Raw genomic sequence first — 24,184 nt, forward strand, 5'->3', positions numbered from 1 at the left:
CGTGAGGGGGTACGGATGGGCGCGAAGGCAATGCAAGAGAGAGAGTGTGTGGAACGAACGTGGAACAACAGTGCAAAAACGAATGAGTGAGGGAGGAGCCTATGTACGCGAGAGGCTGGTATGAACAAGAAGCGAGTCGGAGGTGTTCGAGGCGGTGTCAGGAGCGCCGCGAGTAGATGTCGGCGAGCCAGGGATGGCGCCTGATCTGCGCGACCGAGATACGCTTCGAGACGTCGACTTCGAGGCACGCGCGCAAGAGGTGCTCAATCTCTGGCTGGACGCGGATCTTGGGTCTCGAGAGCCGACCGGCTTTGGCGGCTTCGGCGTCGGAGAAGGGGCATTCGCCTGTAACGAGGATCGAGAGGAGGACGCCGAGTGACCAGACTTCGGCTGGAGGGGCCTGGTACGCCTCTCCGCGGAGGATCTCTGCAGCCGCAAAGGACGTCGTTCCGAAGAAGCGGTGGTAGGCGGGCGAAGGCTGGCGCGGGTCAAAGATGACTGCCGACCCAAAGTCGATCAACTTGACGCGGTAGTCGTGCGTGATGACGATGTTCTCGTCCTTGATGTCGCGGTGACAGATACCCATCTGTTGGAGTGCATGGACGATCTCGACGATCTGCGCAAAGACGTATTTCGCGGTCCGCTCGTCGAAGCGGCTGTGTTGCTCGATGCATTCGAAGAGGTCGTGCGAGCTGCGGCGCATCATGGGCGGAGGGCGCGGAGGGGCGAGGTACGTCGGTGACGAGGCGGGCGAGTCGGGCAGGGGGGACGAGCACATGGTCGGTGACGAGGTGGGCGTCACCGTCTGTTGTCCTGGCGCGAGGCGCGGCCAGCTCGACGTCAAGGTGGGCGACATGGCGGCGGACGACGGCGACGGAGGACCGACGAGCTGCTGCTCGCCGCTGTGCTTCTCGGGAATCTGCCAAGGCGAGCCGTGGTGTTCCATGACCTGCGCGCGTACCGCTCCGTCAGCTCGTGCTCGTCGAGACTGTAGAGGACCCGAACTCACGAGGTAAAAGTACTTGTCGTCCTCGAACAAGTCGATGAAAGCGACGACTCCCTCGTGCCTGATACTCCTCAAGACGAACGCCTCCATGGGCACCAACTTGGGTCCAGTAGGCTGCGTCAACCCGGGCGTGTCACCCCACGACCTCGACTTGACCCAGCCGTGCGAGGGAATCTTTGCGCGCTCGATAAACTTGACTGCGACCGAGCGCGAGTCGTGGTTGCGTTCGGCGCGGACGACGAACCCGAATCCTCCTGCGCCGAGTTCGTCGCAGAGCGTGTAGGTGGATGCGAAGAGGGGGTGGAGAGCGTGGTTGGCGAGTGCGCGGCCGGAGACGGTGGTCGGTCGAGCTGCTGCGGGCGTGGGCGTGGGCGACGAGAGGGAGGGAAGGAGCGCGGCTTGGTCGAGGTAGGGAGGTGTCAAGGGAGGGGTGAGGGGCATGACGGGCCTCTGCAAGCCTTTCGACTTGCCCTTCTTCGAAGGGAGGCGCGCACTCGCTGCGGCAGTGGGAGACATGTCGATATCGAGCGGTCGCAAGGCGGTCCTCGACGCCTGAGGAGGCGTAACGAACGCGTCGGACATGTGTTCATCGTCGCGGTTGGTGGCGAGGTGGATCGACGACGACGAGGCGGCGGGAGAATGAGGCGAGGAGGGTGTCAACGGCGACGCGGCGAGGTAGTGGTCTGCCCTCGCGCCTGCGTTCGAGGAGCGAGTCTGCACGCCGTAGGGCTTGCTGGACGTCGAAGCGGTGGCGTGCGACGAGGAAGCGATCGACATCGAGACGGGCCGAGCGCCCTTGTCCATGCGGGACTGGGCGAACGAGGGCGTGGTGAAGGTGAGCGGCTGTCGTACGGGTTGCGCAACGAGGCAAGCGTCCATGGCGAGACTGCGAGCATGAGGACGAGCAGAGCGTCAGTCAGGCGGACGTTCCACGGACATCGAGGATGAAAGGGGCCGGACGCACGGGGTGATGAGCGAGCGTGGGAAAGGAGTGTCGGGCGGGCGGTCAAGGCGGCGATGCGCTTAGAAAACGAATGTCGAAGAAAGGCTGGTGGTCATGAAAAGACGCGCGACTCAGTACGGCGTCGTCCTTTGATCGAGGGGAGAAGAAAGGGAAGAAGAGGAGGGACAACGGGAACGCACGCAAGGTCAATGGGGTGGTGCAAAGGTCGTTCAGTGACGTCTAGCAAGAGTGTCTTCGTTGTCGAGCGAGTGAAGGAACGAGAGACGATGCGACGATAGCGAGACGAAGGGGAGGCAAGAGAGAGAGGGGGAGGGTCGGATCTGGATTCCGGGTTCGTGAGGGAATGTCAGCGCCTCGTCCGTCGTTCACGCCGGGCAGCTCGTCCGGTTTGCTCGTGCGCGCGCCCAATTCAAGTCGAGGATCGAGAGTCGCGCCGGTCGAGCAGGGAGGGGCTGGGTGCGGGTTCGAGGGTGGGTGCACGCACCCCGTCGTCGGGTGAATGGAGCGGGACGTGCGCTGGAGAGGGCTCACTCACCCGCTCTTTGGGACGCACGGACGAGGACAAAGGGCTGGCTGGGCTGGGGCTGGCTGAGCGCAGGATCTGGCGCCGATGCTGTCGAGCGTGCGGGGTTAATGGGCGATGGGCGCGGGGTCAGACTGGGGTTCGCAAGCAAGCCGTTCTCGAGTGTCGCGCACGAAGCCGCTCGTCGTGCGAGTGTGTCGTTGGCAGCGGAGCGAGCGGGCGTGTGAGTGCAGGGCGGACAACGTGCAGAGTGTCGTGGTTTGCGGGCGGAAGCCGGAGTTGGAGGGGCGATCGCTGGCGGCCACTCAAGTGCTCGAAGGGGGCAGGTCCCGGGTTCTGCTCTGCGTCGCCAACGGGTCGCGGGTCGACTTGGTCGCCCGTCGAAGTGTCGATGCGAGAGAGCAAGAGAGACGCGCAGAAGTGTGCCAGGACAGAGGATCGAGAAGGTCATGCACCCGCAGCGCAACGCCAAACTCTCCCCTCGAGGCACCCCTGCCCATGGCACGCGTCGAAACTGCGTTCGAAAGCGAGGGGGTGCCTGCTGTGCTGTGCGGAGCACCCCAATGTGATAAGGCCCACCTTCGAACGGACGGACGAACGATTCTCCTCGCTTGCTTGGACGGTCCAACAACCACACTCAGCTTCTTCCTCACGGCCTCGCTCACCCTCACGCATCTCGACACTGTATGCACCCACCCGGCATCCTCACCGACAAGCACAACACACGCTCGATCACCCGGGTTTGATGGCATCAATGATCGGAAGGAACGAGCACGCCGGACGAGCGGCAAGCGGGGTCTCGTTCGTTCGACGAGCGGAAGCTTCTTGGGCGGGAACAGCGAGCACGAGGGAGGAGAGTGGACCCGCGGCTTGGCTTGAGGCTTGATGAGATGTGGCGCGGGCCATGCGGTACGGTCTTGTAGAGGAGGAAGCGGCGGAGGACGAGGAGGAACGTTTTGCGAAGGTCCCCTCCTCTCCTCCGCTCTATCTCCTCTCTCTCGTCTCCCGCTTCGTAGACGAGTTGGGCAAGAACGATACAGCTCATCCTAGGCTCATCATGCCGCCCAGCTGTTCAGCCTCCAAACGAGCGAGCGTCGAGGATCAGGCCTTAGGAGGTTGAGGACCGTCCAATGAAACTCTCCCGCCCAACTCCCGCCACTCTCTAGCCTGCACTGTAGCATACTTTGGCTCGCCTGCATTGATCGTGAACGCACCCTTTCATTCCGACACACACGACAAAGGGGCCGGAAGTCCGTCGCGAATCGTAGCCTCGAGCGAGGGGAACGAGCGAGCGATGCCGCGGTCCACCTCCTCCCTCGAACTCGACGGTCTGGAAGCCAGTGAGTTTCGAACACACAGAGAACCGAGACGAAGGAAGCGGTTTGGAGACGACCGGGCTTCCGGCGGTTCGGTTGGTGGGTTCCAACTCGTCGCGCGTTTGTACGCGTGCGCCGGGGCAGGAGAGCTCGCGGGCGGGAGAGCGAGCGGCGTGGGTACTGTAAACGTCGGCGTGGTTCTGGGGTCGAGTTGGTGGAGGAGCGCAAGCGGCGGAGCAGGAGGAGGCAGGAGCGAGAACGAGCGTGACGACCGCCTCTCTCCCTCTTCTCCTGGACTCCATCTTCGCGCAAGACGCGTCAAGCACCCTTGAGATGCCCTCCTGATCCTTCGCAACGCAGAAAGGAGCGAAGAGAGCGGACGAACATCGAGCATTCCGCGCTGGCGTCAAGGAGGAATGTCGGCTTCAGACAGCAGCAGCAGAGGAACGGGGGTGTCTTTCGTTTCGAGAGGGTGGAATGCGCGACGTCAGCGGCGTGTACGGGAGCAAGGAACTTGAGCCCGTTGTGGTCGTCCGTTTGGAGGCGATTCCGGGCGCGATGGAGGAGGCGCGGGTTCTAGTCTGCTCAAGGGTCAAGAGGCGGTTCGCGATGACGGCAGCGCGTCTGTCTCGATGAGCATGAATCGAGGGCAGCCAAGCTCGTGCAGCGGCGTTGTGCGAGATGCCGGAGATTGAGGAGCGAGGAGGATGTCGATGCTGCTCGAGCGCGCTCAGCTCGTCTTGGTCTGCGCCTGCGTGACACAGCCATGTCCGAGCTCCTGTGCGACTCGAATGCACGCCCGCCCCCGTCCCTCTACGCTGTCCGCCCACCCTCCTTCGCCCTCAACGTCGCCCTCCTCCCCGCTCGCTCGCTCCCCGACACGCGCTGGTTCGTGCCCGCCTCGCTCGTGCACCCTGCGGTCGGTCGTGTGCTCCTCGTCAGTGCTGCTGCTCGCGCTGTGTCAAGTCGCTCGAGTCGAAGGAGCTGGAGGAGGGTTCGCTCGTTCTCGCTGGACCGAGCAAGCGAAGATCCTCACTCGCTCGCTCGCCGGACTCGTTCTCCTTGTTTTCTTCAATCTGTTCGCTCAAGCTGGACCCTTCGCTGGACTCGCGCAGACTGCCGACGCACGCGGGCACACTCGTCCCGCTCTCGCTCGTCTCCTCCCGACGCCTCGAGTGCTCATCACTTTGTCCGGCTATCCGGCGGAACAGGCTGGCTTGGTGTGACAATGCAGCCGCGCGATACGACGCAGGAGGGCGAGGGAGGCACACAGCAGGAGCCGCAGAAGCAGCCACAGCAGCAGGAGGTCCGGATTCAGTGGTGCGTCCCGCTCCCTCTCCTCCTCGAGGCGGCTTATCCGGACCTCCCTCGCGCTAGGCTGACACCCACTCGCATGCAGCCCATACACCGCCTCGTCATGCCCACTCTTCAACCCGACTTTCAGCGTCGCAGAAGTCCTCGCCGCCGGATCTCCCGCCCCTCCTCCTCCTGCCTCTCCACCGCCGAAGAAACAACCCGCACCTCTCGCTCCGCACGCACATCCCTCGCTCGTCGATAGTATGCGCAGCGCGTGCGCGTCCATGGGCGGATCGGGAGTCGTGGAGGGAGAAGGAGCGGCTGGGTTCGCCTACACCGACTACTCGATCGCTCCTTCGCCTGAGACGCTTACTCGCTCGCTTGGGAGCTCGACCAGCGGCAGCGGGCGTGGGAGCGGGAGCCCGCTATCCCTCACCAGCTCGGCACTCTTCCACCCCCCTCCCCCTCCTCTCGCTTCGACTTCCTACCCACCCAAACATTCGCCCAGCACCCACACCCCCCTCCCTTTCAATACACCCTCAGGCTTCCGCCTCCCCAGTCCCGAAACGCCCTTCTCGCCACTCTCGGCGCTCGAGGCAGCTGCGTTCGCAAGCGGTTCAGGAGCGTATGGAATTCCTTCCCCTCGCTCGGGCTTCACACCGTTCGCTTCGAGTTCGTACGGTGTGCCTCTCTCCCCTTATGCAGGCGCGAGCACCTCGTACCGCCCCAACCTCGACTCTCCCGTCCTCCTTCCTCCGCCTCCACCTCTTCCATCCTCCGCCCGCACTCAGCCCTCCACTTCCCGCCCAATAGGCCTCGGGTTCTCCTCTCCCCCGCTCGCTCCCTCCGGACTGCCCATGCCCATGCCTATGCCTGTCGCGGCCTTGGGGGGATTGGAAGGATTGGAAGGATTGGAGGAGTTGGCTTCGGCTGCTGCTGCGGCCGCGGCGGCGGCGCAGGCTGGAGGGGCGGGCGGTGGAGAGATGGGCAGGCCGAGGAAGAGGAAGCGAGTCCAATCCAGCGGGGCGGGCGGAGCCCTGGAGGACGAGGACGAAGGGGAGGAAGAGGGGTTCGCACCGGTCGCGGGAGGGTCGGTCGCTTCGACTTCGGCGGCGGCGGCGGGAGCGAGCGCCCCAATTCAGCCGGCGGGCGCAGAAGTCGCTACGCCGTTCATCTCGAGTGCGTCTTCCCCCTCCCCCCTTCCCACACACCGCTCCGGCTCTGACCCCCTCGCTCGCGCGGCAGAACTCCACCATCTCCTCTCGAACCCCTCCTACGCCGACGTGATCCGCTGGAACACCACAGGCACCTCGCTCCTCTACTCACACACCTCCCCGCGCCTCCTCGAAGTCCTCAAGCGTTTCTTCCGTCACACCGCAATCTCCTCCCTCGCTCGCCAGCTGAACATCTACGCCTTCCGCCGGTTGTCGACGAACGAGGTGTTGGAGGAGTTGAGGGAGGGGGAGAAGGCGAGTGAGTGGACGGGGTTTAGTCATGAGGGGTTTTGGAGGGATCAGGAGGGGAGGGAGAGGTGTAAGCTGGAGAGGTTGAAGCCGAAGGCGGTGAAGAAGAAGGGGGAGGCGGGCAGCGGAGCGGGAGGTGGCGCGAAGAAGAGAAAGAAGGCCGCGCCGGCGGGAGGGAGGAAGGCGGAGGTGCTGAAGGACGAGGAGGACGGGGACGACGAGTAGTGGATGATTGAGCAAGTGGGGCGGGTCAGGGAGGTTGGAGCGCTTGTTGGAGAGACGGCGAAGGTTGTCGCCTCGCTCGCTTTTTTCGTGGTTTCCTCAGTGTACATACCTCGCAATCTCTCGCTTTTGTCTCGCATAGTCGCATCAGTACTCCTTGTCGCTTGCAATCGCTTTTGCGCGCCTTCAAAGCGCGAGACGAGCAGGCGAGCCGTCGGACTGACCTTCGCAAACAGACTTTCCCGCACTCTTCTCCTCTTCCACGAGCGCAAATCGCATGTGATGGATAGCATTCGCATGCTGTCAAAGCGCATAGAGACGGCAAAGCGAGCGCGAGACCACGACGACCGTCCCGCCCAGCGAGACCTCTTCCTCCTTCTCCTCGCTTCTCACAACCTATACTCCCTCCTCAACCCCGACCCTCCACCACTCCCGCTCAAGCGCTCCTGATACCCCTCCACCATCCCCATCTCCCTCGCCCCTCCCTGTCCTGCCCCCTCGACCGTCTCAAGCGTGAACCTCGAAGACCCGTACGCGCGTTCGGCTGCTGCAGCCAGCTCGGCTTGGCGTTGTTGGCGCGCGGCGTATTGGGCGCGGTAGCGACGGCGTTCGTAGAGCATGTAGGCGACGACCTGCGCGAGGAGAGCGAGGAGCGAAGGAGATGGTTAGCTCGCTTTTTTTACGGAAGGGAGGCTACTTCAGCGGTTTGGATGAGAAAGGACGCACGAGGAGAGCGACGAAGAGAAGCGAGCCCAGGATCGACAGGCCGATAGGTAGGACGGCGAGCGAGCGACCTGGAAGGGCGGCGGCGTCTGCTGCGGTCGCTGCGGGGGCTTGGCTGCTTGTCGTCTGCGTCGGAGGGCTCGGGGTTGGGGACTGTGACGAGGGTTGGCTGGTTGAAGAGGCAGTCGAGAGTGTCGAGGGCGAAGGTCCGGACGGAGTTGAGATCGTTGCGAGGGAAGAAGAGAAGCGGACGGTCGACGAGCTTGACTGGGTCGGAGTAGTCGTCCGCGGCAGTAGCGTTGACGAGAGCGAGGGAGTGGAGGACGGCGCGAGGGTGGCGGTGGTCGAGGAGGCGGACACCGTCAAGGTGCTAGAGAGAGAGGAGGAACTGAGGGAAGTGGTCGCTGAGCTCGTCGGGCGTCGACTGGTCGCCAGGCGAGTCAGAACCGTGCTTGAAGAAGGTGGGGTTGGATCGTTCAGGGAGTCTGCCGCTGTTCCAGTCGCCAGCGCAGGAGGAGTCTCCGAGACCACCGGGGTCGAGGCGAAGAACGGACGCAGGCTGGCTGAATGTGTGGAGAGCTGGCGTGCGCGGTGGCGGTGGCGACTGCTTGAAGGTTGATGAGCCGGCATTTGCTCGTTCGGGCGGCGCAATGGGCGGGCGAGGGATGGATGAGGCGAAGAGAGCAGACGGGCGGTCAGGCTAGCTGGCCCGCTGGAGAGCGTGGAGTGGGGTGCGGTGGTACAGTAGAGATACACAAACAGAGCAGAGTATCGCAGCGATGCGACCAGCGCTGTTTTCGCTGAGCAGAGTGAGAGGAAGGACGGAGAGAGAGTTGCCAACGGACGAGGGGCTCGAGGGCGCGCCCAACTTTTACCAGCTTGCCGGCCAGCGGTGCTCACAAGTAGGACGGTATACAGATTCCGACAGGTACACACGAAGGAGCGAGGAGACGGGAGCAAGGAGCGAAGAGCGGAGGCGAAAGCAAAGTCGTCGAGCGGAGGCTTTCGAGGAAGGCATCGAGTGGACCAGCCAAGACGATGTAACGCCTACAACCGTGAAACCCATACAAGCGGCGCGCCCCGCCTCAATGGCATTGCAGACCTTTCGGCTCATCCTCCCCAGTTGCTCCGAGGTCGATGCTTCGCTGGAAGACGAAGTGGCCGAGGAATGCGCCGCTGGTACAGGAGAGGGGTCAGCGAGGGTAGAAGGATGTGATGAGGTGCGAAATCGAGCAGGACGGCTGCATCGTGTGCGCCTGGCGGAGGGAGAAGAGGGAAGAAGCTCGACGCACAGGATGATAGAGAAGATGATCTGCGCGTTGTACGACATGACAAGAAGCATGATGTAGAACTGCAAGACGAAGAAAGAAGAAAGGATGAAGTCAGAGAGGGGAGCGATGCGGAGAGCGACGGACGAGCGTGCGAAGGGATCGGGCAATTGAGGGGACTGTGCCACGCACCGAAAGCGAGATGTGCGCTACGTAGTGCAGGCTTCGTCGCAGCTGGACGGTCCAGGGTAGACGTCTGGTCGAGGCGGTTGCAAGGTGAGCCTCGACTGGACGAGCATCCTGCCTGCTCGCGCAGAGCAGTCAAGGGTATGCGAAGGACCACTCACACGACGCCCCAGTACCTCGCCCTCGACCCATGTGCTCCTCCGCCCAACAACGCCTCCTCGCTCATATCCGTCGGCAAGCCCAGTGCGCTCGTTCTCCGCAGACCTCCCGCCGGCGTACCAAGGCGAGGTGTGCTTGCGCCGTCTATTCGTGACGGTGGAGGGTATGCGCCGCCTCGGAGGTTGGAGCGGAGGGCGCGGTCGAAGGAGGAGAGGGAGAGGCGGAGGTATTCGCAGAGCATCGAGAGAAGGACGACTGCGGGACGGTTCACGAATCAGTCGATGTCCAGGAGTGATCGTGGGTCGCTTTCAAGCGAACAGGACGGCACTCACTGGCTGCAAGGTAGGGGAGGACGGAGGACTGGGTGATCTGGAGGGACGGGAACACCAGACAATGCCCGACCGGGTCTGTGTTCCACAGCATCGACATCTGCGAGTACGGAGAGCCGTGTCAGCTCGCTCTCCACCCCTCGGCAGCCTTTGCGACGCCGCCTGTCCCTTCGGTAGATGAAGTTGGCGCACCTTGCAAGCCATCGCGTGAGGCGAGTCTGAGGGCATGCCGCCGTGTCCAGCGTGTCCACCGTGGTCCATTCCGCCGTGATCCATCGTTCAGCAAGCGCACGAGCGTGTGAGCTGTGAGCGGTTGATATCTGACCTTGATTGCTTCCGCGCCCTGGCTACCGCTACTCTCCTCAACTCGTTCAAAGTGCGCTTTTGAGCCAGCGGAGACCGTACTGTGACCCTACTGACGCCGCCTACGCCTCGCAGTGCCCGCCCACCTCGCTCCTCCCTTCCGTGCCGACCACATCGGGTCCCTCAAGCGTACGCACCCTCTCCTCCTTGCAGCACGCCTGCCAGCTCACGGGCAATTTCACAGGGCCCGCTGAGCTCCTCGCTAAGCGCACCGACTTTGATGACGGCAAATGTACGCGCGAGGACCTGAAGGTGGTTGAGGACAAGGCGATTCGTGAGGCGGTCAAGATGCAGCAGGAGGTTGGCATCAAGGCTATTACCGATGGAGAGTTCCGCAGGCATATGTGCGTACTGATGCTCCCAGGCGAGAGAAACGCTCGCTGACCTCGACTCGCTCGTTCACAGGTTCTTTGGTTCGTCCTCCTGCACCTCCTTTCGCTTCCTCGCAGCATGCTGATGCAGCGCTGGGCGAACAGATGGCTTTCACAACAACCTTGACGGAATGGTTGTCGTGCCGAACCCAGGTCGCGAGCTGTTTAAGATGTCAGTGCAGACCATTTGCTCAATCTCTTCCATGTCGGCGAGTGCTTGGCTTGTACAACCCTGGCGTTCGGCGCTTGTATCAATTCGGCTGACGGATCGTTGGTGTCGTCCCGCAGGTATGTGCCCGATGTGAAGGGCTTCTTCGAGGTGAGTGACTCTGCGACTCCTCAACTTCCCGTGCTCGCTCACGCTTCCTCATTCTTGTGCATCCAGTCGCACGCCGCAAAGCCTGCCGACACGATGATCTGCAAGGCCAAGCTCGTGCGTAACAAGCCAATGTACCGGTGCGCAATCCTTCACCCTTTTCTCTCTTTCTCCGCTTACATCGCTTTCGCAACCGAGCAGCCCCGAATTCGAGTTCCTCAAGATGCTCGTCAAGCCCGACGAGGTCAAGAACATCAAGCTCACGCTCGCTGCGCCTCAGTCCGCCTCCTTCCCTTCCCTTCCAACTCTCCGCCTTCAGCTGACTCCTCGAACCGGGCAGATAGTACCACCTCCGCCACGGCGAACACGCCTTCGACCGCTCCGTCTATCCAACGGAGGTCGAATACTTCGCTGACCTCGCAAAGGCCTATCGTGAGGAATTGGCGGACCTTTACGAGGCGGGATGCAGGAACGTCCAGTTTGACGACCCTTTGCTCGCTTACTTCGTGCGCTGCTGGAGTTCTGCGTCTACATCACGCGTTACTGGCGCGGAAGCTGACTCGTCGGCTCGGGCCGCGACGCACAGTGCGCCACCTCCATGCTTGAGGGCATGAAGGCCGAAGGAATCAACCCGGAGAAAGTCCTCGACCAGTACATCCAGCTCTACAACGACTGTATCCGGGATGCGCCGGAGGACATGACCATCGGTCTCCGTGCGTTGCGCGATTTCCTGTTGCAAGCGGTCATCGGCTGACTTGCTGTTGTCTCGCTTGCACCGGGCAGACTTGTGCCGCGGTAACTTCAAGGTGCGCCGATGATCTCACAGCGTCTCAGCTGCACCGATACTGACAGGAGGTCACGTTGCGCAGGACGGCATGCACTTCTCCGAGGGCGGCTACGAGCACGTCTCGAAGAAGATCTTCAACGAGCTCAACGCTCACGCGTACTACCTCGAGTACGACACCGAGCGTGCCGGTGGCTTCGAGGTGCGCACACCGCCCACAGTCATTCGAGCGCTGGCTCACCCGCTCACCCTTGCAGCCCCTCGCCGACCTCCCGGCTAACAAGACCGTCGTCCTCGGCCTCTTGACCTCCAAGTTTCCCCAGCTCGAGAAGAAGGAAGACCTCGTCAAGCGTATTCACGAGGCGGCCGACTTTGTCGCCAAGGGCTCGAACCAGACGCGCGAGCAGGCTCTCCAGCGCCTCTGTCTCTCGTGCCAATGTGGCTTCGCCTCGCACGCGGAGGGAAACCCAGTCACCGAGGAGGACGTGAGTTGAGCTAAGATTTGCTTGTGTGGAGCGGTCGCCGCTGACCGGCTTCGTCTCCCTCCGTCGCCCAGGTCGTCGCCAAGCTCCGCCTCGTCGTCGAAACCGCCAAGGCTGTCTGGTCCGACGTGTAGACGCGCTCGTATCATCGTCCCCGCCTCCATAGACTGTAGAACGATAGAAGCGCTCCTTCGCTGGCAAAATCTCGTCTTTTCTCCCGTCTCCGCCTCTCGTGCTCACTGCTCTGTCCCTCTCCATGTCCTACTGGATTACTCAGGGGTCGCCCTCACCTCGGACGTCGCCTCCACTCTTCGGAGATCGCGGTCAGCGATGAGGCCGAGTGAGCGGGTCATCGCTCTCTTTCTCTCCCTCTTCACACTTTGCTACAGCTACAAACAGCACACACAACACTCCAACCATGTCGCCCAACCTCCCAAAGACCTACCGCGCAGCCTTCGTCGTCGAGAAGGGCAAGCCCCTCGAGATCCGCGACGCAAGTCGGCCTCCCTCGTTTTGCTGCCAACGTGGGCTGCCGCTGACACGCTCTCTGCGCCCTACAGGTCGAGTACAAGTCACCCAAGTCGGGCCACATCGTCGTCAAGGTGCGCCCAGTTCAACCTCGTCTGTCCCGGCTCTCGTGCTGACGCCGATCCCTCGTCTCCCGCAGGTCCTCGCTTCGGGCGTCTGCCACTCGGTACGTTGCGACGCCCAGGAGCCATGTTCTCTCAGTCGACGGACTGCCCCGTGAGCTAGCCAGGCGGCGACTGACCTTCGCCTTCTCAACCAGGACTCCATCGTCGTCGACCAGGCGATGCCAACCGGTCTCCCCCGTGTTCCGGGCCACGAGATCGTCGGCGATGTCGTCGAGGTGCCCGAGGACGAGAAGAGGTGGAAGGTCGGCGACCGTGTCGGTTCGGGTTCGTCCATTTGCTCTTACGAGACTTTCTGGCGTCGCGGTGACACTTCGCACGCGTGATTTAGGCTGGCACGGAGGCAACTGCTTCAAGTGTGGTCGGAAAGTCGCTTTTTTCAATTATCGTGAGGAGATGGCGCACGAAGCGTCCCCCATTCTTCCGCTGAACTAACGCTACTTCGCGCTCACAGCTGCGACCGCGGCGACTTCGTCACCTGCGAGAACGAGAACATTAACGGCATCATCACGGACGGCGGACACGCCGAGTACGTGACCTTGAGGACCGAGGCGGTCTGCTACATCCCGCGCGAGATGGACCCGGCCAAGGCTGCGCCCCTTCTGTGCGTTCTCTTTGTCTCCGCTCTCGCTTGAGACACGGCAGCTAACGCACAGTTTGCTTTCATCTCGCGCCTCGTCGACACCCGCTCATTTTTCCTCACCTTCCCTCCGCCTGCGCCGATGCGACTCTTCGCAATCAGCTGCGCCGGTGTGACGACCTTCAACAGTATCAGGTACGCCTCAAAGTCGCCACCTTCCCCGTCTTTCGAGCGCGACCTAACGCTCCCTCGCGCAGGAACATGGACGTCCACCCGGGCGACGTTGTGGCGATCCAGGGCGTCGGCGGTCTCGGCCACCTCGGCATCCAGTTCGCCAACAAGATGGGTTACAAGACGGTCGCCGTCTCTCGCGGACCGGAGAAGAAGGACTTTGCGACCAAGCTCGGCGCGCACGTCTACATCGACTCGAACGCCGAGGACCCCGCCGAGGCTCTTCAGAAGCTCGGAGGCGCAAAGGTTATTGCTGCCGTCGCTCCCTCGGGCAAGGCGATGGAGCAGCTGATCGGCGGACTCGCCGTCAACGGCCAACTCCTCACTCTCGCCGTGGCCGACAAGCTCGAGGTCCCGATCATGACGCTCATCCAGAAGCGCGCGAGCGTCCGTGGATGGCCCTCGGGCTCGGCGGCCGACTCGGAGGACACGGTCAAGTTTGCGCAGACGAGCGGCGTCGAGTGCATGGTCGAGGAGTACCCGCTTGACAAGGTCAACGAGGCGTTCAACGCGATGATGGAGGGCAAGGCTAGGTGCGTTTGCGTCTCCTCCCGCTCTTGCAAGCATGATGGGCTGACCCGCTTCGACCCGCAGGTTCCGTTCCGTCCTCGTCTTCAAGTAGACGCGCGGCATCGAGCCCCGTCTTCCCCGTCTTTCTCCCTCCCCCAAAGTACGAACAGCAAAATCGCAGTGCACTCCACCTCCTCACGCCGCGAGAGTTGGAGAGCAGAGAAAGCTAGAACGCCTTGCTTTTGCAGAGAGAGGCTACAACAAACGATATGTGGACAGAGCGGTGCGAGGGGCGAGTCTTCTATGCGAGCGAGTGAGGGTGGGCGCGCAGCGCTTTTGTGTCTAGTTCTATAGAACCTGGTCGGGGACGCGGACGAGGTCGGCTTCTTCGTCTGCGCCCGTCTCGTCGGCGAACTTGTATTCTCGCAGGGTCGCGTTGTCCCATTGGATTGGCTGCAGGGAGCGAGGTCAGCCTCATGCAAGCGGAAAGGAGAGCGGCAGACCGGACGCACCGACTTCTTCCGGTCGTGAGCGTGCGGCGCCTTGACAATCCGGCGCAACAAGCCGTGATGGCTAACGACCACCACATTCTCCTCCTTCCGCTCACGGATGAACTTCCTGACCCACCGCGCCCTCGCAACGTTCTTCGCCTCCGTCGCCTCGAACTCGCCCCGATTCTGATTCCATCCCGGGTTTTTCTCCACCTCGCTCCAGTCGAGCCACTCATGCGGAAACCGCGCTTTGGTCTCCTTTAAAGGTCCGCCGATGTCGCACGGATACGCGCCGCATTCTTGTAGTTGCGGGAGGATGAGGAGCGGGACGGGATGAGAGGTCGAGGAGGGGAGGAGGGCTGAGAAGCCGAGGAGCATGGTTTGCATTGTTCGGCGGAGGGGAGAGACGAGGATGATGGTGTTCTCGGGCTTGAGCGAGGCGAAAAAGGTGGGATAGGTCGTCGGAATCGCGGCACATTGCGTAACGCCGCGCTGCGAGGACGAGAGGGTCAGTCCACCGTCTCGACGAGATTCGGCGACTGTCCTCGAAGAAGGACACCATGGGAATGCAGGAAACAGGGCGAACGAAACGCACGCTTGTAAGTTCCGGGTCGAGCAGGCTGTGATCAGGCGGAGGAAAGGGCGGTCCGACATTATGTTGCGCTTCCTGCGGGCGGCGAGGGAGCGTTGTCAGTGCACGCCCCTTGAGCTTGTATTGTGCTGCTCTGTACGCGAAAGCGGTCGAGCGGGATTCGCTTCGAAGGCGTCGATGAGGCTGTGTCGAAATGTCAAGCTGGGTCGCCTGGATGCTCCGGGACCGCAGTGTCGCAGTGGACGCCATGACCGACGTCCATTTTGCCTGCCGCGAGCGGGCCCAGCCTAGCCGGACGCAATCACCACAATCCGAAAGTGGCCGACCGCGATGAGCACACGACTCGACTCAGCTCGCCGTCCAACGTTCCGTCTGACCGCCCAGTCTGCCTGAGCCACGCTGTGCGCCCCAAAAGCCCATCTGACAAGTCTTCACAGCGTAGGATGAGGCGCCGTCGTCGATTCGGCCTCATCGCGGTTGTCGAGGTCGGAAGCGAGAGAGCGAGCGATTCGAAGGGCGGAAAGGGTGGACGGGCTGCTGCAGGACGGGAACTTACTCCGTGACGCAGCAAGAACACTCTGGGCGGCATTCTTTGGGCGAGCGCGACTTTGGTGAAGGAGAGAAGCAGGCGAACGAAGGTTGGCCATCGTCCACCGCGACGACGACATGCATCCGCCTCTAGCAGATCACCAGCAGGGCTGTGAGGACTCTATCAACCACTCCAAGAAGGCGCACACTGATCCACCGCTTTCCCGCGCAGCCTGCACCGAGGTTATGCAGGCCCTCAAGCAGTGCCACGATGCGAACCCGTGGATGAAGTTTGCGGGCGCGTGCAACAGCCAAAAGCACGCACTGAACATGTGCTTGCGGGAAGAGGTGCGTCTGCGACCTTCGTGGCTGTCTGCGCACGTCGGAACAGGGTGCCGAGAGGGTGGAAGTGCTGATCGGACGGCTTGCTGACCCTGACCTTGTACGCATGACATTGCAGCGTCTTGAGCGGACTAGGAAGAACCAGGAGGCGGCCAAGGAAAAGCGAAAAGTGGTCGAGCAGCGGTGGAAGGAGCTCGAGGACGAGGCTTGAGGCGGTTTCCTCGGTCCGATGGCGCCGCATTAGGTACGTCCGACGTCCGCAAAGTCGATGTATGTCACTGTCTTGCCCAAGAGCTGATCTTGATAAGAATTGCAGACGAATACCCTTCTCTTCCCCTCCGACTTGCCCCTTGTCTCGCCTCCCCCTCGCCCGACCGCATGATTTTGTACTCCTACGCATCTATCGACGCAGCAGCATACTTCCAATCATTTCCAGACTTGAGCACGAAGTCCGCCAAGCCGAGCGAGACGAGCGCAAGACAGTCTTTCTCGAGCTAAGGGAGTGGCCGGACGCGCTGAGGCGTTCTTCGGCTATCCTGGCCCTCTTTGGGACTCAGTCGGTGTACATCAGCCTCCCGACTTGCCCTCGACAGAAGGCAGCAGCTGCGTCAGGCGTTACTTTGTCGTATCTCCTCGAGTTGGCCGGTTTTCGCTGGCGCGGATGTCCTCCGCCGTAGTTCCCGTTCATCAGTATGGCTAGATGTATCGCTTGGGAACACGCTGTCACAGTCTGAGAGCGCTTCGAGCTGGTTAAAGACGGTTTCATTGCCCCAGGGTCTGCGACGAGGAGACCCCCGTCATTCTCTGCTTCCCTCTTCACCTCGCGACAACTCAGATTGCGCTCGCTATCGGCTCAATCAGTCGTTCAGACTTGTACAGCTCGACTGCCGACGCTGCCACCTCCTCCTGCCCCGCCCTCGCGCTCTTAAACCTCCTCATCGCTATCCCCCACCTACCTCACACAACCTCCTCACCCACCGCCGCCGCCGCCGTGGAGGAAGCGTTCGGACTCCACCCAAAGCTTGGAAAGAGCACTCGCAGGGCGCAGGAGCTATCGGTCGGCAGGATGTCGGACAAGGCGCTGCAGAACCTCCGGACCAACTTCGAAAGGCTCGGGGCGCGGTTAGGGGAAAACTTGGCGGGTGCGTCGGTCTTCCTTCGTGCTGCCATACCCCTCCTGAGTGGGAGCGACAGGTGGCTGCTCGTTGGGGTCGGAAGTACTGACCTCCCCTTACGTTCCTCTACAGAACACTCGCGAGATCTCGGTCTTGTGGTCCGTTCTGCTCCCCAGTCTACGTAGCTCACACACTGACGCTTGCGTGTGCAGGACGCTTTCGCCTCCGGAAGCGGCGGCGGTTCGGGCAAGTACCTCGAGAATGGCGCAGTCTTGACGGCAGCTGGGATCGACGAGACGAAGCGCATGCTGGCGTCGAAGCGAGAAGTCGAGCGGACAGAAGGTCTGAAGCGGGTCATCGCAGTGCGCACATGCTTGCTTTTGTCAAGCCTCGCTATTCTCGCTCACCCGCTTCTTTACCCAGATGATGACGAAAAACCTCCCCGTCACCTCGTTCTTTCCGCTTGTCACGTCTCTCCTCGCACCGACAACGTCCCTTCAAGCACGATCTCTCATCTCGCTCTACATCGTTCACTGCGCCTCTCATGCCCCCGAACTCGCCCTCCTCTCGATCAACGCCTATCAGAAAGACCTGTCCGACCCAAACCCGCTCGTCCGAGCAGGCGCCATCACGACTCTCGCGTCGATGCAGCTGCCCGACATCCGCGAGCTCGTTGGTATGGCGATCCAGAAGGGCGCACGGGATACGTCTTGGTACGTTCGAAGAGCGACAGCGGACGCCGTGCGGATGCTGTACCTCGCCGACCCGATGAAGGACAACCGGTCATCGCTCCTCCCGACACTCAAGGTCTTGCTCGACAACGCGAGCCCGCTCACAATCGGCGCGGCCCTGACGGCTTGGGAGACGCTGTGCCCGTCTGCATGGGACATGCTGCACCAGAACTATCGCCGATTCTGCAAGATGCTCATGGACGTCGAGGAGTGGGGACAGACGGTCCTGCTGCGCGTGCTCGTGCGGTATGGTCGGACGTTCTTCCTTGACCCGGCAGCGTCCAAGGCGCTCGACCCGGATGCTGAGCTGGCGCTCAAGAGCTCCGAAGCGCTCCTCCAGCACCTCAACCCGGCGGTGCGTCCACGACCTCTTTTACGGCGCGATGCGAGGCTGACTTGTCTGCACACAGGTCGTCTCGGGCGTCGTCAAGCTGCACTACTACCTCGGTCCGCCCGCACGGCACAGCAAGATCGTTCGACCACTCCTGCGACTCCTCAAGGGACCTCCTGAAGTCGCAGCTGTTGCGCTCGAGGACTGCGCGCTCATCGCGGAGGAACGACCGGTGCGCCTCTCCGCTTCGCGCAGGCTCAGCGCCAGCTCACGATCTCGTCTTGCAGGACCTCTTCATCGACCACATCTCGAGTTTCTTCGTTCGCTTCTCGGATCCGGTAGAGAGTCGGCGGAATCGTCTGCGAGTGATTGTCGCTCTGGCAAACCAGTCGAATATCCAGGTCGTCCTGCGGGAGCTCTTGGTGCGTTCGCCGACCCGCGTCCAGCTGTCAAGAGCTGATGAGCTCTTTGCAGACCTACGTCAAGGACATCGACGACGTCTTCTCCGCTGAGGCGGTCAAGGCGATCGGAACTTGCGCCCAGCAAGTACCGCAAGTTGCGCCCGAGTGCCTCCAGACTCTGACGAATCTGCTTGAGAGCAAGCACGGTGCGTTGCGCGATGACCTGGTCCCAGATGCTGCTCATGCTGTGTCTTTACAGACCCGACCGTCTCGACCGCCGTCCTCGTCCTCGCCGCGCTCATCTGCTCTCCGACCTTCCCCTCCACCGCCTCCCGCTCTTCCACCATCACTCGCCTTGCCTCGTACCTCTACACCGGCAAGATCAAGAACACCTCGGCGCGAGCGACGGTGTACTGGCTTGTCGGGCAGTTTGCGGCGGATGGGCTTGTCGAGGGTTGCGGGCCGGATGTCGTCCGCCTCGGCGCGAAGAACTTTGCAGAAGAGGTGCGTTGCCTTCGCTGATCGGCTTGAGTTTTGGCTGACAATCTCGCGCGCGCAGGCCGTCCCCGCGAAACTGCAGCTCCTGACTCTCTCCGCCAAACTCCTCGTCCTCTCGCACCTCTCCCCTCTAACCCCTCACCTCCGCCCGCTCTCCCTCTTGTTCGACTACCTCGCCCTCATCGCGCGCTACGACCTTGCCTACGAAGTACGCGACCGAGCGCGCTTCCTCGCTGGACTGGTTGCGAGCGGTGGGATTGGGCAGGGCAAGGGCCGGGGGAGCGAGGGCGAGGGCGCGAAGGTGATGTTGGGAGAGGAGGAGTTCAGACAGGGACTGCAGGTGGAGGATTTGACGGGCTCGGCGGGCGGGAATGGGGAAGAGGAAGCGGCGGAGAAGCAGAGCTTGACGGCGGAGCAGGTGCGGAAGGTGCTGTTCGAGGGCAAGACGTTTGATGGTTTCTCTCGTGAGTGTACATGCGTTGCTCTATGTCGAGCTCGCTGACATTTGCTGGCATGCAGACCGCTCGTTCCCGCCCGAAGCGCAACTCGGCACGTTCACCCTCTCGCTTCCCGGCAAACGACCATTTGCAGGCGAATCGACTCCACTCTCGCACGTCCCTCCCTATCCCTCGACCGTGCCGCCCTCCTCTATCCGCGACCCGCCCACATCGTCTTCCTCCTCCCCTTCGCGCTCGACCACCCCGCTGCAAGGATTCGGCTCCGACTCGTTCCGCGCCAGTTCGAGCTCGCGAGGTGGGAGCAAGGTCGTCCTGACGCCCGGCTCAGGCTCAGGCTCAGGCTCTGGCTCGAGAGCGGCGACTCCAACGGGAGTTTCCGCGGCCGCGGCTGCGGCGAGGAAGAAGCAGTCGCTCAACGAGTTCTTTGCGGAGAGCGAGACGAGCAGTGAGGAGGACGAGGACGAGGACGAGGACGACGAGGAAGAAGAAGACGAGTCTGACGAAGAGGAGGAGGAGGAGTCGGACGAGGAGGAGGAGGAAGAGGACGAGGAGGACGGGTCGAGCGGGGAGGACGACGGGGATGATCGGGTACGCTGATGTGCAATCAGCTCTCTTCGCAGCGGCTTGTCCCTTATCGCCTATAAAAAGTCATTTTGGCGGAGTCCGCTCCGGGTTGCAGACCCGAACGAGTCCACCTCGCAAAGTCCGCTGTCAGCTCCATTTCCCGCTCTCTCCTCGCTCCCTTGGTCCTGCTGCACACTGCGACCGCTAGAGTGCACCTTCAGCGCCAGCCAGACCGAGCAAACACCCACCAGCGACGCCCCTTCTCCGTTTCTTCATCCTCATCGCCCCGTCCCCACTTATTCCCACAACTCGTCTTCTCGCCCCTCTGCGGACCCGCCAGCATGCCCAACACGAACGCACCTATCGGCGTGGTCATCCTCGCTCGCCACGGCGACCGGGCGGGCTTCTACCGTGCGTCCACCTCGCCTATCTCTCCCAAAAGCCAACTTGAACTGATCGAGCTCTTCCCCCCGCCGCAGAGAACCCGACGAGCTACAGCGCCTCCGACACGGCCGTCACACCCCTCGGCGAGCAGCAACTGTTCCAAGTCGGTTCGCTCGTGCGCAATATCTACGCTGGATCCGACCCAACTCGCGCTATCTCTGGCTTGAGTAACACCACCTTTGACGGGTTCAAGATCAACTCGACTGCGGATGCCGGAGGAGAGGGCAGCGTTATCTACGATTCGGCGCTGGCGTTCTGGCAGGTGCGCCGAAGTTGTCCCTCTCCTCAACCAGTTCCGCCAGCGGACTTCGTTCCGCCGAACCTCGTTCCAGCACGTTGAGATCGCTCATGCTGACGTTCAATTAACCGCACGCAGGGTTTCTACCCTCCCCGCACCGACATCTCGAATATCACGCTCGCAAACGGAACGGTCGTCACCTCGCCGCTGGGCGGCTACCAGTACGTCCAGGTTAATACGGTCATGCCCGACGACGACATCGACTTTGAGCCTTGGACGAACTGCGCCGTCTGGCCTAACCGGACTACTGAGGTGGGCAGAGCACAAGCTGAGCATGCGGATACCGTGATGTCCTACGAGACAATCCGGCTTCCGCTTTCCCTTGAACTACTGCTCACACATGGATTCTCTGCAGCTCTACGCATCGCCTGAATGGACGGCCCGCGCCGACCAAGACAAGGACTTGCTGGACCTGATCAAGTCGAGCGGGCTCGTCGGCAACCGGACAGTCACGATGGCCAACGCCTACAACGTCTGGGACTACGTGCGCTTCACCTTCTTATAACGCTGAGTGCTGGAGCTGACGCAAGGGCCGCAGATGAACGTCAACTCGATCCACAACGCGACTTATGCTGCGGAGCTGAATGCGACGGGCCAGGACGTCCTCGCTCGGGCGCATGACCTCGCCAAGTGAGCTCGATCTTCGTCAAGTTGGCGAGATACGGGCGAAGCTGACTGCAAATGTGCAGCTTCCACGAATACCGCCTCTTCACCGACTCGACGCCCGGCGGTCTCGGGAACAGTGCGTGCCCCTCTCCCCTCGCCGCAGCGGCCCAACTGACTCCTTGCGCCTACACAGTCCCCGGTCGCGCCATTCTGTCCCGCATCATCGCTTCGATGCAGCAGTTCACGGCAACTGGCAACCAGGTCGTCATCTCGCACATGCACGCGTCGTACAAGCCCTTCCTCTCCATCTTCAGTGCGTCCCACTGTCTTCGCTTGATGTCTGCCGTCCGCTGACTCGTCCCGCTTCCGCAGACATGACCCAGGTCGCCGCCGCCACAAACCCCTCTCTCCCCAACCCTTACGGAATGGTCGACTACGCCTCCGCAGCCGTCTTCGAAGTCCGACCAGGCGGCTCTGGCGCGAGCGGCCACGATGTCCGCTTCGGGTTCCGCAACGGCTCGTCCACCGACAGCGACTTCACCTACATCCCGCTGTTTGGCTCGAACGATGTCGACGTCGACTTGAACACGTTCGCGTCGAACCTTGACGTGCGTCTTTGCTTTCGCTGCATCCTCCAACCCTTCGACTGACTCGATCGTCCGCGCAGCCGTACATCATCCCGAACAACACCGCCTGGTGCACCCTCTGCTCGAACAACGGCTCCGTCCCCGCTTGCTCCGAATGGGCTTTGACGCAGCAATACGAGACGCTGGCGACCAAGTACGAGAAGATTGCCGACGGACACTTTACGAGCGTCGGGAGCGGGTTCATTGGAGCGGCGGTGACGATCTTTGTTGGATTGGCTGTCCTGGGTCGTGAGTCGCTCTGCGCTCTGTTCTTGACTGCGATCACAGGTACTGACGCTGCTCGTTTTCCGCCGCAACAGTCATGCGCGCGCTGGGCTTCGTCTCCTTCGGCAAGCGCTCGAAGCAAAATTACGGCGACCGCTACCCTCTCACGGACCAGCAGAGCTACAAGGGATCCGTCGCAAACAGCCAGCTGTGAGGTATCGAACGGTCGGTAGGCGAGGCGAAGTGGGATGCGGTCTGTACTTAGGGTCCGAGGCTCTGTATCGGGAACTATCTGTTGCTCAAGTCTTTGGGCGCACGAGCTGAAGCAGAGGAGGACGAGACGCATGTTTGCACAACGACAGGACGGAACTTCGCGAGGAATCACAGGCTTGCCCTTTCTACTCGCTCACCTTCCGCCGCTCCTTGCCCTTCTGCCCTCCGCTTCCTCCCGCTTCACCACCGACGACTGCGTCTTCTGCCCGTCCGAGCCGGCGCAATACCTCTTCCACACGCTCAACGACCGACGCCGATGCAAGCGTCGCAGCACTTCCCGCTTCGTGCGCCTCTTCCACCTCCTCGTCGTCCGACTCCCGCGCCTCAACCGACTCAAGACTCGTCTTGATTCGCTTCTTGCCCTTTCGTTTCGCTGTTCGTTTACCGCTTCTGTTCGTGTTGCTGGCGGTGAGAGGCTCGGCGAACCATGCGGAGCTGAGTTTCGGTGCGAAGGTGAAGAGTGCGGAGGGTACGAGGCCGGGGACGAGGAGGGAGGCGGATGAGAATGTTGAAGCGGAGGGGCGGGTGGGGAGGAGGGAGGAGACGAGCGGGTGGGCGGACTGTAAGGACGGAGATACACGATGGACAATGGTCAGCCTCTCGAGCTTGCGGCTGACAGCAGCGAGTCAAGCGGCATCGGGTTATCCACGAACAACGCAAACCGCACCTTTCGCTCCAGATCCTCCTTTATCCCGTCCCGCGCTTCCGTTGTAGCCTTGATGAACTGCTCGAGCAGCTTCTCCTCCTTCTTCAGTAGCCTGTCAACGAACTAGTCGTCAGTTCGGCGGAGCGGAAGAGGCTGGCGAGACATAGGCGCACCGCCTCTCGTCCTCAACTCGCGAAGACAGCGCATCCACGTCTGCTTGTTCGGCTTCGAGGGCGGTCTCGAGCAGGCTCTACATAAGCGATGAACATTGTCAGCGGTGTTTCAAGCACTCCACGGACTGCAGCGTCGCCTTCGAACAGATTGGAAGAAGCCCAGCGCGCCTTCACCGAGCAGCGAGTAACGTAGACTCACGATCTTCCGTTCCATCTCTCCTTCCTCGAACTTAGCACCCAGCAGCACTTGCTTGCCCTTGCCGTTCTTGCTCGAGGACGAAATAGAGGAGGGAAGAGGCGGGACTGGAAGGGTCGAGAGGAGGGTGTCGAGGCTGCTCCGTCATGGGGCGTCAGTCAAGGTAACATGAGCGAGGAGAGGAGGGAGAACAGCGCACTCGTCGGCGAACGAGGAGAAGAGCGCTTTGAGGTTCTGAGCGGAAGAAGAGGAGTGCGAGCCGAGGGTGTCGAGAGTTGATCTGTATGAGTGGCGGCGTCACCGATCAGTTTACAAGGCTTTTTTCGCAAGGACGAAGCGATGGGCGAGACGTACCGCCCTGCCTGCTCAACTTCATACCGCAGGTCTTCCCGCGCTGAGGATGAGAGGGTTGTCCAGCGGGCGGCAAGAACGGTGCGGGGAACGGTGCGGGTGTATGAGCGGATCGAGGGCGTATCTGCGTCTGCGGGGAGAGACTGCTAACGTCAGCAAGCGCCTGTAAGGGACGGAAAACGATTGGACGCACCGGACGGATCCTCCTCGTCCTGCTCCTCGTCTCGTTCCGCCTGCGCGCGCTTCTTGCCCTTGTCGCGCTTTTCCTTCACCACCCTCTTCACGTCCACCTTGTCTCCATCGCTCGCCCCGCTACTCCGCCTTCGCTTGACACCCTTCTGCGCGCCCTTGCCCTCGAGACTCGCCCTCCTCGGCACAATAGGGTCGATCAGCACGGTTTTCTTCCGTTCTCGTTTCGGTTGCGCGGGCCCCTTGAACGCCAGGAGCGAGGAGCGGCGGCGGGAAGCGCCCTGTTGAGCGACGAGGTGTGGGGAGGTGAGTAGGTGTCAGAGAGCAGGGTGAGCAAGGAGAGCTCGCCTGCTCCGATGCCATG

At 62.0% G+C, this 24,184-nt stretch overlaps 12 protein-coding genes across 12 annotated transcripts; 6 read left to right on the forward strand and 6 right to left on the reverse strand.

Moving 5' to 3' along the window:
- Positions 1–157: 157 nt before the first annotated feature.
- Positions 158–1,885, reverse strand: RHTO_01719 (serine/threonine protein kinase; the record flags this gene model as incomplete). Its single annotated transcript, XM_016415400.1, has 2 exons — positions 158–949; positions 1,010–1,885. The coding sequence occupies 2 exons, from the start codon at positions 1,883–1,885 to the stop codon at positions 158–160; spliced, it is 1,668 nt and encodes a 555-aa protein (XP_016272778.1).
- A 304-nt stretch (positions 1,886–2,189) lies between these two features.
- On the reverse strand, positions 2,190–4,111 carry RHTO_01720 (uncharacterized protein; the record flags this gene model as incomplete). Its single annotated transcript, XM_016415401.1, has 4 exons — positions 2,190–2,290; positions 2,506–2,834; positions 3,073–3,501; positions 3,708–4,111. 4 exons carry the CDS (start codon positions 4,109–4,111, stop codon positions 2,190–2,192), a joined length of 1,263 nt encoding a protein of 420 aa, XP_016272779.1.
- Positions 4,112–4,575: 464 nt separating this feature from the next.
- Positions 4,576–6,793, forward strand: RHTO_01721 (heat shock transcription factor; the record flags this gene model as incomplete). Its single annotated transcript, XM_016415402.1, has 3 exons — positions 4,576–5,129; positions 5,209–6,284; positions 6,351–6,793. The coding sequence occupies 3 exons, from the start codon at positions 4,576–4,578 to the stop codon at positions 6,791–6,793; spliced, it is 2,073 nt and encodes a 690-aa protein (XP_016272780.1).
- A 386-nt stretch (positions 6,794–7,179) lies between these two features.
- RHTO_01722 (uncharacterized protein) lies at positions 7,180–8,143 on the reverse strand (the record flags this gene model as incomplete). The annotated part of the gene is made up of 2 exons (XM_016415403.1): positions 7,180–7,422; positions 7,517–8,143. The coding sequence occupies 2 exons, from the start codon at positions 8,141–8,143 to the stop codon at positions 7,180–7,182; spliced, it is 870 nt and encodes a 289-aa protein (XP_016272781.1).
- Positions 8,144–8,598: 455 nt separating this feature from the next.
- RHTO_01723 (copper transporter) lies at positions 8,599–9,731 on the reverse strand (the record flags this gene model as incomplete). Its single annotated transcript, XM_016415404.1, has 6 exons — positions 8,599–8,689; positions 8,806–8,864; positions 8,974–9,037; positions 9,129–9,381; positions 9,459–9,555; positions 9,648–9,731. 6 exons carry the CDS (start codon positions 9,729–9,731, stop codon positions 8,599–8,601), a joined length of 648 nt encoding a protein of 215 aa, XP_016272782.1.
- A 375-nt stretch (positions 9,732–10,106) lies between these two features.
- RHTO_01724 (5-methyltetrahydropteroyltriglutamate-homocysteine S-methyltransferase) lies at positions 10,107–11,905 on the forward strand (the record flags this gene model as incomplete). The annotated part of the gene is made up of 12 exons (XM_016415405.1): positions 10,107–10,162; positions 10,224–10,231; positions 10,295–10,361; positions 10,478–10,508; positions 10,575–10,645; positions 10,707–10,749; positions 10,850–11,011; positions 11,092–11,218; positions 11,289–11,311; positions 11,375–11,491; positions 11,547–11,774; positions 11,846–11,905. The coding sequence occupies 12 exons, from the start codon at positions 10,107–10,109 to the stop codon at positions 11,903–11,905; spliced, it is 993 nt and encodes a 330-aa protein (XP_016272783.1).
- Positions 11,906–12,189: 284 nt separating this feature from the next.
- RHTO_01725 (alcohol dehydrogenase) lies at positions 12,190–13,854 on the forward strand (the record flags this gene model as incomplete). The annotated part of the gene is made up of 9 exons (XM_016415406.1): positions 12,190–12,228; positions 12,332–12,373; positions 12,439–12,465; positions 12,559–12,688; positions 12,753–12,777; positions 12,876–13,025; positions 13,164–13,196; positions 13,259–13,765; positions 13,827–13,854. 9 exons carry the CDS (start codon positions 12,190–12,192, stop codon positions 13,852–13,854), a joined length of 981 nt encoding a protein of 326 aa, XP_016272784.1.
- A 236-nt stretch (positions 13,855–14,090) lies between these two features.
- RHTO_01726 (phosphoglycerate mutase family protein) lies at positions 14,091–15,414 on the reverse strand (the record flags this gene model as incomplete). Its single annotated transcript, XM_016415407.1, has 4 exons — positions 14,091–14,195; positions 14,255–14,725; positions 14,829–14,900; positions 15,382–15,414. The coding sequence occupies 4 exons, from the start codon at positions 15,412–15,414 to the stop codon at positions 14,091–14,093; spliced, it is 681 nt and encodes a 226-aa protein (XP_016272785.1).
- Positions 15,415–15,491: 77 nt separating this feature from the next.
- On the forward strand, positions 15,492–15,906 carry RHTO_01727 (cytochrome c oxidase biogenesis protein Cmc1-like protein; the record flags this gene model as incomplete). The annotated part of the gene is made up of 3 exons (XM_016415408.1): positions 15,492–15,525; positions 15,586–15,701; positions 15,814–15,906. The coding sequence occupies 3 exons, from the start codon at positions 15,492–15,494 to the stop codon at positions 15,904–15,906; spliced, it is 243 nt and encodes an 80-aa protein (XP_016272786.1).
- An 855-nt stretch (positions 15,907–16,761) lies between these two features.
- RHTO_01728 (AP-3 complex subunit beta-2) lies at positions 16,762–19,826 on the forward strand (the record flags this gene model as incomplete). The annotated part of the gene is made up of 10 exons (XM_016415409.1): positions 16,762–16,837; positions 16,943–16,968; positions 17,023–17,172; positions 17,234–17,896; positions 17,952–18,104; positions 18,160–18,294; positions 18,347–18,479; positions 18,533–18,777; positions 18,833–19,235; positions 19,291–19,826. The coding sequence occupies 10 exons, from the start codon at positions 16,762–16,764 to the stop codon at positions 19,824–19,826; spliced, it is 2,520 nt and encodes an 839-aa protein (XP_016272787.1).
- A 308-nt stretch (positions 19,827–20,134) lies between these two features.
- Positions 20,135–22,206, forward strand: RHTO_01729 (histidine acid phosphatase; the record flags this gene model as incomplete). Its single annotated transcript, XM_016415410.1, has 10 exons — positions 20,135–20,204; positions 20,273–20,499; positions 20,614–20,787; positions 20,891–21,019; positions 21,074–21,165; positions 21,225–21,277; positions 21,335–21,454; positions 21,514–21,749; positions 21,809–22,016; positions 22,088–22,206. 10 exons carry the CDS (start codon positions 20,135–20,137, stop codon positions 22,204–22,206), a joined length of 1,428 nt encoding a protein of 475 aa, XP_016272788.1.
- A 184-nt stretch (positions 22,207–22,390) lies between these two features.
- On the reverse strand, positions 22,391–24,183 carry RHTO_01730 (uncharacterized protein; the record flags this gene model as incomplete). The annotated part of the gene is made up of 8 exons (XM_016415411.1): positions 22,391–22,825; positions 22,933–23,023; positions 23,085–23,161; positions 23,284–23,416; positions 23,480–23,560; positions 23,635–23,761; positions 23,825–24,101; positions 24,169–24,183. The coding sequence occupies 8 exons, from the start codon at positions 24,181–24,183 to the stop codon at positions 22,391–22,393; spliced, it is 1,236 nt and encodes a 411-aa protein (XP_016272789.1).
- Between the last annotated feature and the right edge of the window lies 1 nt (position 24,184).

Source organism: Rhodotorula toruloides, assembly GCF_000320785.1.
Source record: "Rhodotorula toruloides NP11 unplaced genomic scaffold Scaffold14, whole genome shotgun sequence".
Classification (NCBI taxonomy): domain Eukaryota; kingdom Fungi; phylum Basidiomycota; class Microbotryomycetes; order Sporidiobolales; family Sporidiobolaceae; genus Rhodotorula; species Rhodotorula toruloides.